This window comes from Benincasa hispida, chromosome 1, assembly GCF_009727055.1.
Source record: "Benincasa hispida cultivar B227 chromosome 1, ASM972705v1, whole genome shotgun sequence".
NCBI classification, from domain to species: Eukaryota; Viridiplantae; Streptophyta; class Magnoliopsida; order Cucurbitales; family Cucurbitaceae; genus Benincasa; species Benincasa hispida.
The window spans coordinates 6,186,052-6,203,511 of NC_052349.1; the positions used below are offsets into that span (position 1 = coordinate 6,186,052).

Consider the following 17,460-nt stretch of genomic DNA (forward strand, 5'->3'; position numbering starts at 1 on the left):
AACTAGAATTTTATATTTTTTTTAATATATTAGGTATTTAACTTTTTATATTTAACCTATACTTTGATTTAGCCCAATTTAAGTCTAATTTTAGAAATTTAATATAAATCACATTTATAATAAATTTAATTATATGAATCTAATTCAAACCATTAATATTTGGATCATATTCAAATATTTAATTCCTCTCAAAATAAACGTTATATATCAAATACATTATATTAATTATATCACATATAATTATTTCCCTCAATTAACTTGAATAATTAAAATTAATCCAAAATTAATTCTCAGTAATCACAGTTGAGCTACAGAAGTGACCTTATGGACCACCTTATGAACCTATAAATTGAAGTTCTAAAGGTACTTGAATAATTAATTAAACTTCTTTAATTAAATTACTCAACATCCATCAATGGTCGGTCACTCTACTAAAGACTAACAGATGTACTATTCACATTACAGATTTATTTTTGTGTCCATTTGATATAACCAACCAACCGTATAATTACCCTTCACAAATTGCTCGTAAGTACAGTTGGGCCCTGGAATTACATCTAACTTATTAGGTACTATCGATCTCTCTAATGAACAATAAACCACAGTTCAACTATGACCAAACCCCTCTCAGGTCAATAGAGGGTGTGACGTCACATTGTTCAAGCCTGGGAATCAACCCTTAATTGAGCAATTTATCTATTTACCCCGACATTAAAGAATGAGTGAATTTTCATATTGTGTAGCTGTGTTCCCAACACCTCAATCAGACGAATCCCCAAAATGGTAGGCATATTAAGTCGGCGATCTGACCACTTTCAACCATACAGATTAAAGGACCACCTTCATAGGCAAGAGTTCACAACTCACTCAGGATTCGTGTCATGTCACCTATGGTCATCCTGGTGAAATGTAAGTCTCTATTATTAACGGCGTTATATAATGAGACTATTCATTTCGTGGTCCGATCTTATACAAACCCTTTTATATAGAATACTCTGCTTACATGTCTCTATGTGAGTGATTATGATCATATCATTTATAGAACCTTACGACAAGTGTAACATCTATAAAGCGGGTCGTATTCATAGTGTCACAAGGATAAAATACTCAACTGTATCCATCTACTACAGACCATTTAGGTTATCACTTAAATGTGATCCACCTATATGTCTCTACATACATGTTTAAGCTACAGAATATAACTCTGGATGTTAGTTTATTGGTTTTGTGGGTTAATGCTACTAAATCTTTAATAAAATAACTCATATTTTATGAAATAAATATATTGTTTGTACATTACAATTACAAACTACATGACCCTCGAGATGTAAGGCATCAACCCCAACAATCTCTCACTTGTCCTAAAACTAGTGAGATATACATCGTAAAAGTCATATTAATACAAAAGTACACAAGACAGAAAAACTAGGGCATAATACGCGCTCAATACAAAATCTTCCACTTGCCCTAGACTAGATGTGGCATGTCCCGTAGACTCACACTCTGTAGGTGACCTCAAACACCTTAGCTGTGAGGGCCTTTGTAAATCGATCAACAATGTTGTGCACCGAAGCTATCTGCGTGACGATCACGTCCCTTCGATGCACCATCTCTCAAATGAGATGATACTTCCGCTCTACATGCTTCCTGCGTTTGTGACTCTTAGGCTCTCGAGAATTAGCCACAACACTACTATTATCACAATAAAGAGTGATAAGCTTTGACATGTCTGAAACCACTTCTAAATCAGTCATAAACTTATTGAACCATATAGCTTCCTTGGCAGTTTCACAAGTTGCTACATACTCATAATCCATAGTGGAGTCAACAATGCACCCTTGCTTGGTGCTCCTCCAAACTATTGCTCACCCATTAAGAGTGAACACTGATCCTGATATGGGTTTCCTAGAATCCTTATCAGTCTAGAAATCAAAGTTCGTTGATCCTGTAAGGATCAAATCCTTAGAACCATACACGAGCATGTTATCCCTCGTTCTCCGAAGATATTTGAGGATGTTCTTAACGGTGGTTTAGTGATCAAATCATGGATTAGACTAATATCTATTGACTATCCCACTGCATAGCAGATATCAGATCTAGTACATGACATTACATACATCAGGCTACAATCAGCTGATTCGTCTAATTTCCTCAACTTTTTTAGGTGTCTTAGGACACTGTTCCTTAGACAAAATAACTTCATGTCTAAAATGGGCAAGCCTCATTTGAAGTTATGCATCAAAATTTTGACAAGCATCTTATCGATGTTTTTCAGGTAAGGGCAATGATACTCGAGCGATTGACAAGAGGAATTTGTGACCCTGCCAATAGGACTAAAAACCGTTTCTGCATTTGAGTTCATATGTTTTTTTTCACGTTTTACAGTTTCCTTTTCATGAACTTATTTTCGACAAAATATAGGTGTCAAGGATTTTCATTTTTGGTTAATTCTCCAATTTATGTTTTAAATATACCTCGAATTAAACGGTTTGAATTATTGAGATTAATTTTTTTTAAATTCTCTATTTAAAAAAAACAGTCCAATTTTGTTTCTTCTTATTTTCAATGTAAATATTTATGCATGCATTTAGTAACGACCCTATGAGATGTCTTAGAAAGTCGGGTCATTACAGTTGGTATTAGAGTTCATATTTTAGGTTTTGTAAATTGATTTACCAGGTAAGTCCAGATCGTCCCTTTTGGCCATCTACGGATTCTTCGTCATCGAGATATCTTAGAAAGTCGGGTTGTTACAGTTGGTATCAGAGTCCATGTTTTAGGTTTTGTAGAATGATTTACCAGGTAAGTCCAAATTGTCCCTTTTGGCCATCTACAAATTCTTCGTCATTGTCGGGTATGTCCCTTAAGAAAAATTTTCAAAATATCATGTACTTTCATATTAAGTTTATAATCATGATTGGTATATTTTATTGATAAAGAAACTGTTAAAAATTGGTTACAGACGATTGCCAGAAAATGGTACGTGTTAGGGAAATAGGCAGTCACGTGATTGCCAGAAGGTAGCGAGATCTTGAAGGACAGAATCTGATGGTTCAAGATCAGGATCCACATGATGGAGATCCATAAATTCAAGGTTCACAAGTTGAGAATCCTCTAGTACGAGAGGATCCTTTGCTACATAGAGACCCCTCTAGGTTAGAGTGGCAGAGAACCCTGACACGAAGTCAAGCCTAGAACATGACTATGCTTTTGAAAACACTGATTCCCTCAGTCGTCTCGACGGAGTTCATTGATTTGGCAGCAACTATAGGGGAAGCAGTCACATCAACGATGCAAAGTAGGGGAAAATGTTGGACGAGCGAATGGCCCAGTTTGCCCAGTTCCAACAATTACCACCCTCGTAGGTTCAGACGCCGCAAGTTCAGACTCATAACTTAACCTAGAACCAAAGCATATCAGACTTTTCAATAGAGGCCAAATACTTGTGGGATTTCAAGAAATACAACATCAGTACCTTCAACGGGTCATTGAAAAACCCTATTAATGCAGAGTTATGGTTCTCAATTTTTTAGACAATTTCCCATTATATAAATGCCCAGAAGATTAGAAAGTGTAGTGTGTCATCTTTATGCTTACTGATAAAACACAAATTTGGTGGCAGTCGACAGAAGGATGATAAGTGCAGGAGGTGAACCAGTGACGTGGGAGCAATTCAAGGAGCGTTTCTATGCAAAGTACTTCTTTGTTAACTTGAGGTACAATAAGCAGGGGCACATGTCTGTGGAGGAGTATGACAATGAGTTGAACACATTGTCCTGTTTTGCTCTGGAATTGGTTGCTACAGAGAACACGAGAGCAAAAAGATTTGTTCAGGGTTTGAAGGACGATATACAGGGTATTATGCGAGCCTTTAAACTGACCACTCACGTTGAAGCACTTCGTTTGGCGGTTGAGATGGACTTTTCAGTTGGTGAATAAGCACTTAAGGGCTTTTGGCGTAGGACCTTCCTCGGGTCAGAAGAGGAAGGTAGATCAGAAAGCTTTCGAGCCTCATTTTCAGTGGAAGAGCCAGAACAGACAGACAGTTTCGACACTTTAAGCAACAGGCCGCCGAGTTAAGAATGGTAGAAAGAAGTTGGCTAGTGTGTAACACATGTGGAAGACGTCACTGAATACGATATTTGGTTGGCTCCAGAGTCTGTTTTCATTGCAAGTAGGAGAGGCGCATAGTTGATAAATGCCCTAATAGAAACACACCAGGTTACGGGAGTCAGTCTGCAAGTCATGGACAGGGATTCGAGTAGACACCACCAACAAAAAAGTCGTGTTTATTTGACCACCAGATAAGAGGCCGATAAGTCAGACAGTATTGTGATAGGTATGCTTTCTAATCTTGGGACACTATGTGTTAGTGTTGTTTGATTATGGAACATCTAATTCATTTACGCCGTCGGTATTTGTTAAGCATGTTATATTAGAGTTAGATCCTTTACACTATGTTTTATCAGTTTCTACCCCGTTTGGATAAATTATGTTAGTGAAATAAAAGATAAAAGCATGTCAGACTGAATTAGTGAACCGTATGCTAGATGTGACTTTAAAAGTCTTGGACATGCATGATTTTGATGTGATATTGGGCATGTTGGGGTCAATGCCTTAAATCTCGTAAGGTCTTATAGTTTGTAAATGTATTGAACGAACTCATTGTTCATTTAATATAATATATGATATTTTATTCAAACTCATTGTCTATTTAAATAAAATATATGATATTTTATTCTATTTTTTAGTTGCATTAACTACAAACCAATAAATTGACATCCAAAGTTATCTTGTAGCTTAAACATATATGTAAAGACATACGGGTGGATCATGTTTAAGTGATAACCTAAATGGTTTGTAGTAGATGGATAAGGTTGAGTACCTTATCTTAGTGACACTACGAGTATGACCCGTTTTGTAGGTGTTATGATTGTTGTAAAGTGCTACAAATGATCTGATCATGATCATTCGTGTATATACATGTGAACGGGGATATTTTATACAAAAAAGTTTGTATAAGACCGTACCACGAAATGTTTAGTCTCATTATATAACACCATTCATAATAAAGACTTACATTTCACCAGGATGACCATAGGTAACATGACCTAAGTCTTGAGTTAGTTGCGAACTTGTGGCTATGAGGGTGGTCCTTTTATTTGTATAGGTGAGAGTGGTCAGATCGCCGACTCAACAAGCCTAACATTTTAGGGTTTCGTCTGATTGGGGAGATGGGAACACAGCTACATAAGAAGGAATTCATTCTTTCCTCAAGGCTGGGGTGAGTAGATAAGTTGCTCCCTTAACGGCTGATCCCGAGACTTGAACAATGTGACGCCACACCTTCTCCTGGCCCGATAAGATCTAGTCAGAGTTGGACTATGATCTATCATTCATTAAAGGGATCAGTGGTACTTACGAAGTTAGATGTAACTACAAAGGAAAAACTAGTCGTACTTACGAGCAATTTGTGAATGGTCATCGTATTGTTGATTGGTTACATCAAATGGACACAGAAATATATATGTAGTGTGAAGAGTGCAACTGTCGGTCTTTAGTGGAGTGCCCGATAATTAACGGATGATGAATAATTTAATTAAAGAGTTTGGTTAATTATTCATGTACTGTTGAAGCTTCAAGTTATAGGTCCATGAGGTCTCATTGGTAACTCAATAGGATTAAACGAGAATCGATTTTTGGATTAATTTGAATTGTTCAAACTTATAGAGGGATTTAATTATATATGATATAATTGAGTTATTTTAATTATACGTGATATAATTATTGTAATGTATTCGATACGTTATAAATTAATTGAGATGATATAAATATTTGAATAAGAATCAACTATCATTAATATAAATTAGATTCACAATTGTTAAATTTAATATAAATGTCATATAAGTGAGAAAAGAAACTATAGATTATATTATAAATGATATAATATTAAAACTATAGGTTATATGTTATATTATAACATATAATTTAATATACATATGATATGATAAGTTAGTTATCATATTTATATTTATATTAAATGTCATTTGTTTATTTTAAATAAAAATGAGAGAGGGAGTACAACTCCCTTCCCCCTTTTTTTTTTTCTCTCAACCCACGTAAGTGGGTGGTTGTTATATTTAGCATTCTAAAAAGAAAACTTTCTCTTACGACTTTTGATCATCAAATTTGACAGTGAGGAAAAGAGACTTATGTGAGTTATTGGATTTGTTGGCGAACAATTTCAATACTTCATCTTCTCTATTAAAATCTCCCTCTTTCCAAAATAGTCAGAGTTCACCACTCACGGGTTATCTACAATAGAATACTGAGGAAACCATTGTGGTTGTGTTCTCGTTCTTGATCGAGATTTTCTTGAAGAAAGTCTTCAAGGCGTTCATGTACTGTTCGAGTGATCCTTGAAGAAGAGTATTCAAAGGTAAGATTTCTAAAACGAATTATATAGCATCCTGTAATTTACATAAATGCATATCTTGTTCATAATTTACTGTAAAATTTACATTCAATGAAAAATGGGATTTGGGACGATCTTTCTTCCGCTCACGGTTCCCTTCAATTATGGATCCTTAAAAAATTATGAGCAGATTGAATTTATATGATATGTCATGATTTATGTTGCGGGATCATTCATGAGATTTATGTATGTGTTGCATGATTATACCTGCAGGGGCTATTTACCATCTCGTCTTGACGCACGTTTTATTCCAGTGGACCGACGAGTTTGGTTTTATGTTTTGACAATGCGCCATCAAGCCACTAGACATGCATAAACTGACAAGTTCATTTGCGAGTTACACCTTCGCGAATCGACAGGTTCACTTTCATGTTCTATTTGACGATGTGCCATTAGGCCACTAGGCATGCGAGCAGAGCGAGACAAGTTACCCCCCTTAGTTAGCCATTTCAGAATAGTTGCAATATGATTATCCCAATAGCCCAGATATTCACATACAGCCTGATCCCGGTAATGGGGATCGCTTACTAGGTATTTTATACTCATTCTTTATGTTTACATGTTTTTCGGGTAAGTGCAAGGATACTCAAACAATTGACAAGAGGAATTCGTGACAGTGCCAATGGGACTAGAAACCGCTTTCGCATTTGAGTTCATATGTCTTTTTCATGTTTTACAATTTTCTTTCCATGAACTTGTTTTTTAACATAATCTAGGTGTCAGAGATTTTTATTTTCAGTTAATTTCACTTATTTTAAAATTTATATTTTAGGGGTACCCTAAATTAAATGGTATGAATTATTGAGATGATTTTTTTTAATTCTTTATTTTTAAAAACAGTCCATTTTGTTTTCTTATTTTCAATTTAAATATTTATGCACGCATTTAGTAATGACCCTATGAGATGTCTTAAAAAGTCGGGTCGTTACGTCCCTATACAAATCATTAAGTTCACTTTGTTTTCATTTTGTTAATTGTAATCAATGCATCTACGTGTGTCGATACAAGCATAATATAGCTATTTAAAAGATAGATATTCTTGGTCAAAATATTAGAGTTTTGAATCCACTATATTCTCCTGACGTTGAACTTTTAGAGAACAAAAGATGGATTTGTGTGATCATATAAATGATGAAAAACATTGTATGCATCTAGCACATCTTTCTTGTTGGATTTTCTACCATAGTTCTCATTTTAACCATTAATTGAAGTTTTTCACATAGTTGAATAGTAGTCAGCATGTACTAAGTCTATTGAAGTCAAAGGTACAAATCTCTCTATTTTTTTATTACACCAAAAGAAAAAAAAAGAGTAAAATACAAAAAATCAAATCCCTAACACAAAAGGGAGGAGTATATATATGAACTAAAATTGTAGTGTATGGATATGATAGGTTATATATATGAAAATTCATGATCTGACGATGAAAATATGTTCGAAAGAACCGTCACGTCATTTACCTCACTACATCTATTAAGGTCTTAGTGTTTACACAACAAAATCGTATATTGAATCATGTATAGTCTAGTGTGGAGATATGTTTAAACGGATAATCACATGCATTCATCTTTAAATTTTTATAAATTTATATTTTATCTTTCTCTACAAACAATATTTATAACTATTTAGGTGAAAACTGTAAAATACTGCTTTTTAAAACTTGTTTCCATTTACTAAAATAAATTACCAATTTAATATTATGGACTAGCATATATAAATAAAATAATAAAAAAAAAGTATGCATATACAATATTTCTTTATGATAAAATATGTAACCTTGAAATTGTTAATACAAATTATCGTTCCTTGATTTATGCTCATTGCAAGTCACAACATATTTTTATGTATATTTAATCAAAATAGTCCACGCAAAACAAATGTTCCTGCGTAGCCTCTGCTATTTCTGTTAATTCTATTTGTTTTTTTTAATTTATTTTTTCAGACTAAAAAACCATGAGAATTTGCTTCTCACGTTCTTCTCGACCCGTATTCATTCTCATCGTCCTCGCCGCCGGCATTTTCAAGGACGCCGGATTCAATCGCTTCGCCGACGGTGGCCAACGAAGAATCCACATTACAGATGATCTCGACGACGTGGTTGATGATGAGGAGGACGAATCTTGGAAGGAATGGGGCAAGAAAAAGTCCGCCTCCAGCGATTTCGACCTCCCGCCGGCCGATTTATCGAATATGGAGTTTCAGGAGATTCAGGCTGAGATGACGAATCGGCATTTTGGTCCAACTATGGGATTTGTCAAGCTTCGGCTCGGCGTTCGGCGGACTCCGGTTAGAAATTTCGCTATTCTCCGTTACTGAGATGTTAATTAATTACATATGCCGGAAAGTGATGAACAACCTAATTGCTACTGGTCGAATTGGTTCCGGCTTCTTTACTGAAGTGATTTTTGAATTCGAATACAAGTCGAATCTGGACTTTGCGACAGGGAATTGGTGTAATCAGATGCTAATTTGAAACCAAAAACCTTGAAAATCTCGATGAACCTGTGTGTTTTCTGTTAATTGGAAGAATATTCGGATCCTAATCGATAAATTCGTTGACTAACATCTTTATATGCTCACTTCTTACCAGCATTTATCGCTCTTGATTTTAGGATATGGTGGCTGAGATTGCTATGCAATGGACGAAAGTTCTGAAAACTGGATCCGTTGAGGCAAAATTTATGGCGGTAGACCTTAATACACTCATGTTCACAATGGAGAGAGGACGAGACTTGAATGAGGTACGCTTTAACTATCCGATTCTGGATCCGAGACTTCTTAATTGCTCTCCAATTTGTTTGAACAATAGATTTCGCACTGAATTTCGGTTTCTGGGATGCAATTCAATAGGCCTAGCCCCAATTCCGGTTATGTATATAGTTCAAGTTGAACAGTTTTGGACCATTCTAATATTGTCGTTGAAGTTTGATCCTAAATTTTTTGAAATTTTGATAGTGTTGTTGAGGATCCTATCCTGGAAGAATCAAGATATTATCTTTATTTTATATGATACATAAACTACTTCTCTCAGTGTGAATTAGTTTTGTGATGAAACTCATGTAATTTAATATGGTATCAGAGTCCATGAAGCTCAAACCGATATTTGGTTCAAATGAGATATGGAGATCCGGTCCAAGAATGGTAAACCTAAAGGCACACTATTTATCAACTTTTTAGAAATATTCTATAACCCATGAGAAAAAAAATCAAATTAGAATATAAGTAGAGCTCAATATTGTTTCTCTAGATCTATAATCTGTTTAATAAATAAAGTATAAAAGTCCACCATATGAAGTTGTACTATATTCAAAATTAAGCTGTTTGTTAAGAACTTGCTTCTTAAATATACTCTTATTCAGAGAACTCGTTGGATAGAACAGCTTTTTCTTTAAACAAAAAACTCTTTTTAAATTTGGAAACGAAACGCCTTTTGTTTTTGTTCTTAAATGCTCTTTTTCTTTTAAAATTACTCTTTATGTGCAAAACTATAGTGATTCTCAATGTATATAACTCAAACTTTTATGACATCACAAACTAATAAAAATGAAAATGTTGTACCAAGAACATCATCCCTCACACCCAGTTTTGATCAAACTTGTTATGGGTTGTTCCTCTGTTTTCATTTCCTAGTAGAAAAGACAGTTCAATTTTTTCAACATATCTTGTATCACATGATATTAGCTTTTGAAATTCAGTTTGTTTGTTTGTTTCTTTTAAATATTCTTTTCGAGAGCAGTTGAAGGAGTTTGTGTTGAGCCAATCACAATCATACGAGATCAAAATTGGGGACCAAGTATTTCGAAGACCTGGAGATCCTCCTCTAGAAGAAGTCATTGAGTTGCTCCAAAAAGAGAAGAACAAAGCTGGTGGCACCGGTTCTTCAGAAAAGGCTGAGCCATTACATCAGGAACTGTAGAACTAATATGGTACCAATCTGCAACTTGAAACTGAGTTTTTCGGCTTTGTTCATTTGTTTATCTTGTGAATCTCGTGAATCTCGTGGTAGCTGTCAGTGATATATAATTAAATTTATCTTTATCTATCAATTTAAGTTTTTGAGTCAATTGGTGATTTAATATGATATCAGAGCAGGTTGCTTCAATGTTATTTCTTTTGGGTCAATTGATCAAATCATCTCTTGTCCCTTTAATATATACAAATTTGTTGTTAAATTATTTCTTATCCGATGAGGCTATCATGATCATAGTCGACAATTTTTCATCGTTGGATGTATGGAAAAAGCTTTGAATAATTTTTTCATACTCTTGGATACTGTAGAGTAAATGTTCTGCTGTCAGTGGACTTTTTAATTTAAATTATAATTATAATTTAATAGAAAAATAGGGGAGTTTGAAAAGCAGGGTAGTTTTAACACGTCAATTGAATGATGTTGAAAGCATCTGTAAGCAGAACTTTTGTTTTTGTTTTTGTTTCCCATCTTTTGTTAATAATTAATAAATAAAATTGTTTGTCGTGGGTTTAACTTATTAATAGACTTGTCCTCTCCTGTCAATGGGGGAAAAAATATACCATATTGATTTTAAACAAATTAAATATGATTATGGTTCCTATATATATATATAACTTTTGGACGAAATCGAGTTTTAAATTTCTAGAAACCACACGATTATAGAGTCAAAGGGAATACGCTACGTCTAAAAATCAAACTCACAAAAAAGAGATAGTCATGACGAAATATGTGAAACTGACTTTCTTAAGAGAAGAGAGTGATCAATCCATGAGATAAAAGACTTAAGCACCACTTGTCACATCATCACGACTTTGGCCACAAAGTCCTATCAAAAGAGGAGAAAAAGGGGTTTAGATTTTAAACAAATTAAATATGATTATGGTTCCTAAAAATAATGTATGAACAAACTTGTTTTATTGTTGATTATAGCATTGATATAAGGTTATTTTCAAATAAAATAAATGAGCCAACTTATTTATAAATATAAGAAATGATGTTGTCTCCCTATGATAGACCGTGGTTTATCGCACTAATATTTTCAACAGTCAATTAAAATAATTATTGTTTAATATATTATTCAATTAAAAAAATGATGAGGACGAATAGGCGGGGTTGATTTATTTTGTTTTATTTTAGGATAAAAATAAGGAAAGAGAACTACAGAATATGGACGTATATGAAGGATAGGAGGGGTTGGTTAAGGATGAGAAAGAGAAGTGAGATTTTGTTAACAAATTATGAGCTAATTGAAATGGACGAAATAAAAAGTGAAGAAACTTTATAATTCGGTTTGGTTATTTTGTTAACAAATTATAAGCTAATTGAAATGGACGAAATTAAAAGTGAAAGAAACTTTATAATTCGGTTTGGTAACTGTTTTATTTTTTATTTTTGATTTTCGAATATTAAAGCATATTTTTTATCATTTTTTTTAATAATTTGCACATTCCTTAAGTATAATTGTTAATTTTTAGCCAAATTCTAAAACAAAAATACGTTTTTAAAAGTTACTTTTTTATAGTTTTCAAATTTTGATTTGATTTTTTAAACCATTGATAAATGTAGATAACAAATGAATAAATTTAGAGGTACAAATAGTGTTTATAGACTTAATTTTCAAAACAAAAAACTAAAAATCAAATGATTTTCAAATAAGGTCTATACAAGTGAAATTATTATATCCTCAAACTACTTAAAATAAAATACACATTGCACGTATATTTGAAAAATTAGCTTTTGAGTCGTGAACTTTCAAGAATATATTAAAAAATAAGGAAAATTATTTTAAATAACAAGAATCATCAAAATTTTGTTATATTTTTTATAATATTTTGGTTCATTTTCTTACATTTGAAAACAATCCTTCAATAAATTAATTAAAAGATGCAAGTGATTTTTTAAAATTTATTTTTAAATAATTATATGACCTTTTATAAATAAATAATTTTGGAGAAACAGAAAAATACACATATCATGCTTGGAATACCAAAATGTTGATCAAGAAAATTATAATTAGAACATATTTGAATGAAACTTAAAGATAAAAAAAAATATTTTAATGAAACTCAAAATACCAACAATAATATTTAGGTGAAAAACACAATAAAAATAACAAAAATAATGTCATGTAAGAACCACAATCAGAGAATAATAATTATAACGAACTGAAAATAACATAAAATATAATAGTCTATTATGTCTGGTAAATATTTTGGAAAATTTTCTGGAAAAAAGAAAGGAGAAATATAACTGTTATCAAACGTTTTTATTCTTAAAAAATAAAACATAAGAAATAAAAATATACATGTATTATCGACGACAACTATGGTATCAAATTCTTATAAATGTCGATATTTTCATATTTTCGTGAATTGTATTGATATGAGGGGTACTGATATTTCTATTTCATCACAAAAACACGTGAGATATGAGAAATAATAATAAAAAAAATATCTATGAATATATATATATATATATATATATATATATATATATATATTAAATAAACTAATTAATAAGCTTTTTAACTTATTTTAAAAATGGTATAAAAATTATTTACTAATTATTTTTTTATATCTTGTTTTTATAATTTGTCCAAAAATATCTATTGATATTTGTATTGAACTATTCGTAAAATCGAGTCATCAATATTTTAAGTCCAGTGTCAGCTCTAAAACTTTCAATTTAACCAACAAATTAAAACGATAAGGAAGAAAATCTCCATAAATTATATCTCGAATATCAAACTTGACCTCAAAATAATACATAGCTCAATTGACATACGAACATATTAATCAAGAGGTATGTTGTTCGACGGGTAATACTTGGTTGCATCCCATGATGCACCTACCTTTATGCATCCCTCACATCATTCACACCATAAAATCAATTAAAATATTTGAGAAGGGGAATAAGAAGAATTTACTACATGACAAATTATGATTGGACTTTTTTTTTTGTGGTATGCACAAAGTTAGGTGTTACTCGAGATGCACCCATGGTTTAAAATATCCATCCAAATCATTTTGATGGCCTCGAAATTTTGATTGGGGAAAATGTTGGACAAAATTTCAAAATTTCTTGAAATTTCGAGAATATTCTAATTCCCCAATTTCGACGAAATTTTGAGATTTATATAAAATTTCGAGAATTTTTTACGTTTGGAGAAAATTTCATTTTTTTTTTTAATTAACGACATTAGCTCAATTCAAGTTTTTCAATTTTATGATTTGATCACACACAATCTTATAGTCTTCACACGTAAATGCCATTTTTGAAAAAGGATTAAGCCTTTTTTATATGTTGCTTTTTTTAATTTTAAACTTTTCTCAACATCTAACTTTACCTTCCACCCAAAAGTTTCACTTCTAAAGAAATTGAATTTGAAAAACCATAACAAACCATAAATAACATATATTTTTTTTCAGTGTCTTTCAAACCTTTTTTTTAAATTAAAATTTCACATAATTCACTAATTCACCTTAAGATATTTATAAACTTTATATTATTTTATAATTATTTTTTTATTTTTGTATTTATACTATCGCATTGACCTCTACATAGACATTTAAATATTATCTTATATCATAAAAATTGTAATTAAAAATGGTCAATTATAATTTCATTAAATCACAATTAAAATTTTATTATTGAATCATAATAATTTCTATCAACATCCCTAATTCTTTTTAAAAAATTATCGATATCGATATTTCATAAAATTGATAATATGATATTTTCATCGATATCAATATTGGATGCACCCAAATATTTTCGTGGTTGGGATCTCTCTTACCATATTTAAAAAAGAAGAAAAAGAAAAATGAAACTCGAACCTGCTACAGCAGTTACGCTATCAGTTTTGAAAATCAATTGTCACCGGTAACCGCCGGTTTCCATCATTGCTTGGCGGAGATTATTACTTTGCCCCACACATTCACGTCTCACTCCTAATCTCTTCTCTATTTCCCGAGGCAACTTTCATCCTTATCGTCACCTCGCCGCCGTTCGTCGCAATCTCCGGTCGCCTCTTCTCTCCTCCGGTTCGTCTCTTCTTCTGTTACTCTTCTCTGCAACCCTTTGATTGTTTCTTTTCTGTCTTTCTTGTTGGGTCGAGAAGTCGTGTCGGTGATTCTTAATTTTTGACCTATTTGATGGATGATCCGCTCTTTCTTGTGGTTTTGATCCGTGGCGATCTTTGTTGTTGCCTATTGGTACGGTGTTAGATCCGTTTGTTGTTTGATCTCGAATTATTGAGTGGACGAATATACGACCTAGATATGGTTGCGTGTATGTATGTGCTAGATTGGTAATTTATCGCTTTGCAGGTCTTCTCTTGATTAGATTGAATTGAGTTTTCTTGTTGTAAATTAGATTGGTGTACGATTTATTGCTCAGTTTCATAAATAAAAATGAAATCAATCATTTGAGATAGTTGAACATGAACTTGCATCTGGGGTTGTGTTTTTCTCTTCTTCACTCTTCTTTTTAATCGAGCTGTTAAGATATGTTTTCCGTTGCCAGATTTCGGTGAGGTTGGAATACACAAGGAGTCCCATAGAATGGCAGATAATGATGGAGAAAAGAATAACTCTCGTGGAAATGAATGGGAAGTTGTTTCACTCACTGCATCGGCATATGAAGCTGCTCCGAATGTGAAGGAAGATGAATCGACTGATGAAAATAACAGCAATTTGTACGAAGCAGAAACTTCTCGTGCTCTTTTTATGTCTAGGCACTTCGTATTTCCACCGAGTCAGCACGAGAATTTGCCATTGGAACCCGATAATAGTGAGATTCACAACGATCAAGGAGGGAAGGAGAATGTGGTCTCTGATTCTGCTGCCGTAGATGGTGGAAAACCTAGTAGAAAGAATGAAGATAGCTTGAATTTGGAAGGGTTGGGTGAGACAGATGAGTTTTCAGGGATTGATAAAACTACGGAGAAAGGCAGCAAGCTGTCTTTTCATGGTGATGATTTTAGTGAAAATACTACCTTGCCAGATTTGAGCCTGGTTGACAAGGAGCAGGATCCCTTTGGTGCTCCTACCTATAGTTCCTTTCATGGCGAAACTGATCTTAGTTCAATGAATTTTGATGAAATTCCTCCATTGGAATCTAATGATCAAGTCTCAAGTCCAGAAAGCTTAGAAACTCCCAAGCTTGATAACAAAAGCAATAAGTCCAGTCTTCCTTGTGGTGCTTGGTGGAAGAGAAGAGCTGCTAATTTATACTCTCATGCAAAAGATGCGAATGCATTTTGGTCCATTTTCATTGCAGCAGCTGTTATGGGACTCGTAATACTTGGGCAACGCTGGCAGCAGGAAAGTTGGCAGACTCTGCAGCTGAAATGGCATAGTAGTGTGAATGATCAGGTATGTTGATTACTGTTGCTTCCGTTTATGGCATTCTGTTTATCTTTCAGCTCTTCGCTATCATTTTGCATGCATCTATTCTGTTATGTACTTTGAATTTTGAGGTCCAGCTATCGGTCTCAAAAGTAGATTAAGAACAGGGGATTCAAGTTCAATTTCATCAAGAGCCATGGTGCTGACAGTGACAACTAGGATCTTAAAATAGTACCCATGTACATGTTGAGTGAAAATATTTTACTTGTTTATCTTTGTTTACACCTGTCATCCAAATTGGAGATTAAATTTTGAGATTTCCTGCATACCCTGCTATCTTTGAAGATGCATCCATATATAGACCGTGCGATCAAGTACACGTTCATTAACAACTATGTTCTAAGCCTCATCTTTTCAGCTGTTGAGGAACTATATGGAGAAATCTATGTTAAAGTTTCAAGTTTAAGCTTTTAGAGAATTAAAACCGATATATTCATGATGGTAGCTATCTGTTCTGTTTCAAGTCATCATTTTCAAGTGGTGTCAGAGTTAGAATTTTTAGGGTGGTCTGCTTATTGGCTTCTTGACATGGCAACCATATATAGACCGTGCGATCAAGTACACGTTCATTAACAACTTGCTTCTATTATTCTCATGTTAGTAGCAATGTAATATTTTCATCTCAAAGCTACTTGGTTGCTAGCCGCATAGCGGTATTATTTGCAAATTGCAATTGCAATCGTTACTCGCATCATGATTATAGAAATGGCACTCTCATGCGTATTTTAGAAGATACGTTTGCTTCCCTTTTCACTTTGCTATCATCTGGCATAATTTTCACTATACTGCTACAATTGCAGAAGACTAACCGAGTGCTGGGACCAATAACTCGGCTTAAAGATGTGATCGTGGGTGGCCAACGCCGTGGTTCGTCTATCAAGTTTAGCCCCAGTGAGTTATAAGATGATGACGATAAGTGTAGCAAAGGAAGAAACAACGTGGAAGGAAGAGGTTCGTAAGTCAAATACTTGAGCGTGTATGGCTGTCTTTCAAAATTTACACAAGTACTTTGGGAAACATGTTGAAGTTTGATTGTTTAAATTATATCTTTTTTCTTGGTGGTATAGTACCATATTGCATTGTACATTAGCTTAATCAATTGGGTGAAATGTAAGTTTCAAAGGTCATACTTATATCCCGAGGGGCTCATTTTATTTCGACTTCGTCGAGAAATGACCCTGCAAATCAGATTGAATGACACCAAGATCATCCTGTTCGTTTATTTGAGTGTGTAATAGTTTGGCTAAAATCCAAAGAAACCAGTTCAACTGTTCTAATCAAATTGGTTTGCTGGTTGAACTGTTGATTGATTACTTTTTTTTTTTTTACAAAATACAAAAAATGCATCTCAAGTGATTAGGTGGGGACATGATTTGAACATGCAAGTCCCCAGGTCATAGGCCTAACTTGAATAAGAAACAAAAAAAAAAAATATCATTAATGAAATGAAAAGAGAGACTAATTCTCAGTAGATACAAATCTTCACAAAAGAGAGAAAGAAGCAAGCAAGCAGAAGAATAAGTTGATTGGTTTACTTTTTAAATAGTTGGTTAGTGGCGCTGGTTTTCCTTTTTGTTTTGTTTTTTTTTAAAAAAAATCTAGATTGT

At 33.3% G+C, this 17,460-nt stretch overlaps 2 protein-coding genes across 3 annotated transcripts; both read left to right on the forward strand.

The window, feature by feature from the left end:
- Nucleotides 1–8,353: 8,353 nt before the first annotated feature.
- LOC120089088 lies at nucleotides 8,354–10,577 on the forward strand. 2 transcript variants are annotated; one of them, XR_005485077.1, is made up of 4 exons: nucleotides 8,354–8,761; nucleotides 9,088–9,216; nucleotides 9,555–9,616; nucleotides 10,212–10,348. XR_005485077.1 is itself a non-coding variant. In XM_039046516.1 (3 exons), the coding sequence occupies exons 1-3, from the start codon at nucleotides 8,429–8,431 to the stop codon at nucleotides 10,389–10,391; spliced, it is 642 nt and encodes a 213-aa protein (XP_038902444.1). In that variant the 5' UTR covers nucleotides 8,356–8,428; the 3' UTR covers nucleotides 10,392–10,577. The 2 variants fall into 2 exon arrangements, 1 of the variants encoding a protein (XP_038902444.1); XM_039046516.1 differs by lacking the exon at nucleotides 9,555–9,616 and having other exon boundaries at nucleotides 8,356–8,761; nucleotides 10,212–10,577.
- A 3,724-nt stretch (nucleotides 10,578–14,301) lies between these two features.
- Nucleotides 14,302–17,075, forward strand: LOC120072967 (ATG8-interacting protein 1). Its single transcript, XM_039025511.1, has 3 exons — nucleotides 14,302–14,488; nucleotides 14,970–15,820; nucleotides 16,654–17,075. The coding sequence occupies exons 2-3, from the start codon at nucleotides 15,008–15,010 to the stop codon at nucleotides 16,753–16,755; spliced, it is 915 nt and encodes a 304-aa protein (XP_038881439.1). The 5' UTR covers nucleotides 14,302–14,488; nucleotides 14,970–15,007; the 3' UTR covers nucleotides 16,756–17,075.
- Nucleotides 17,076–17,460: the final 385 nt, after the last annotated feature.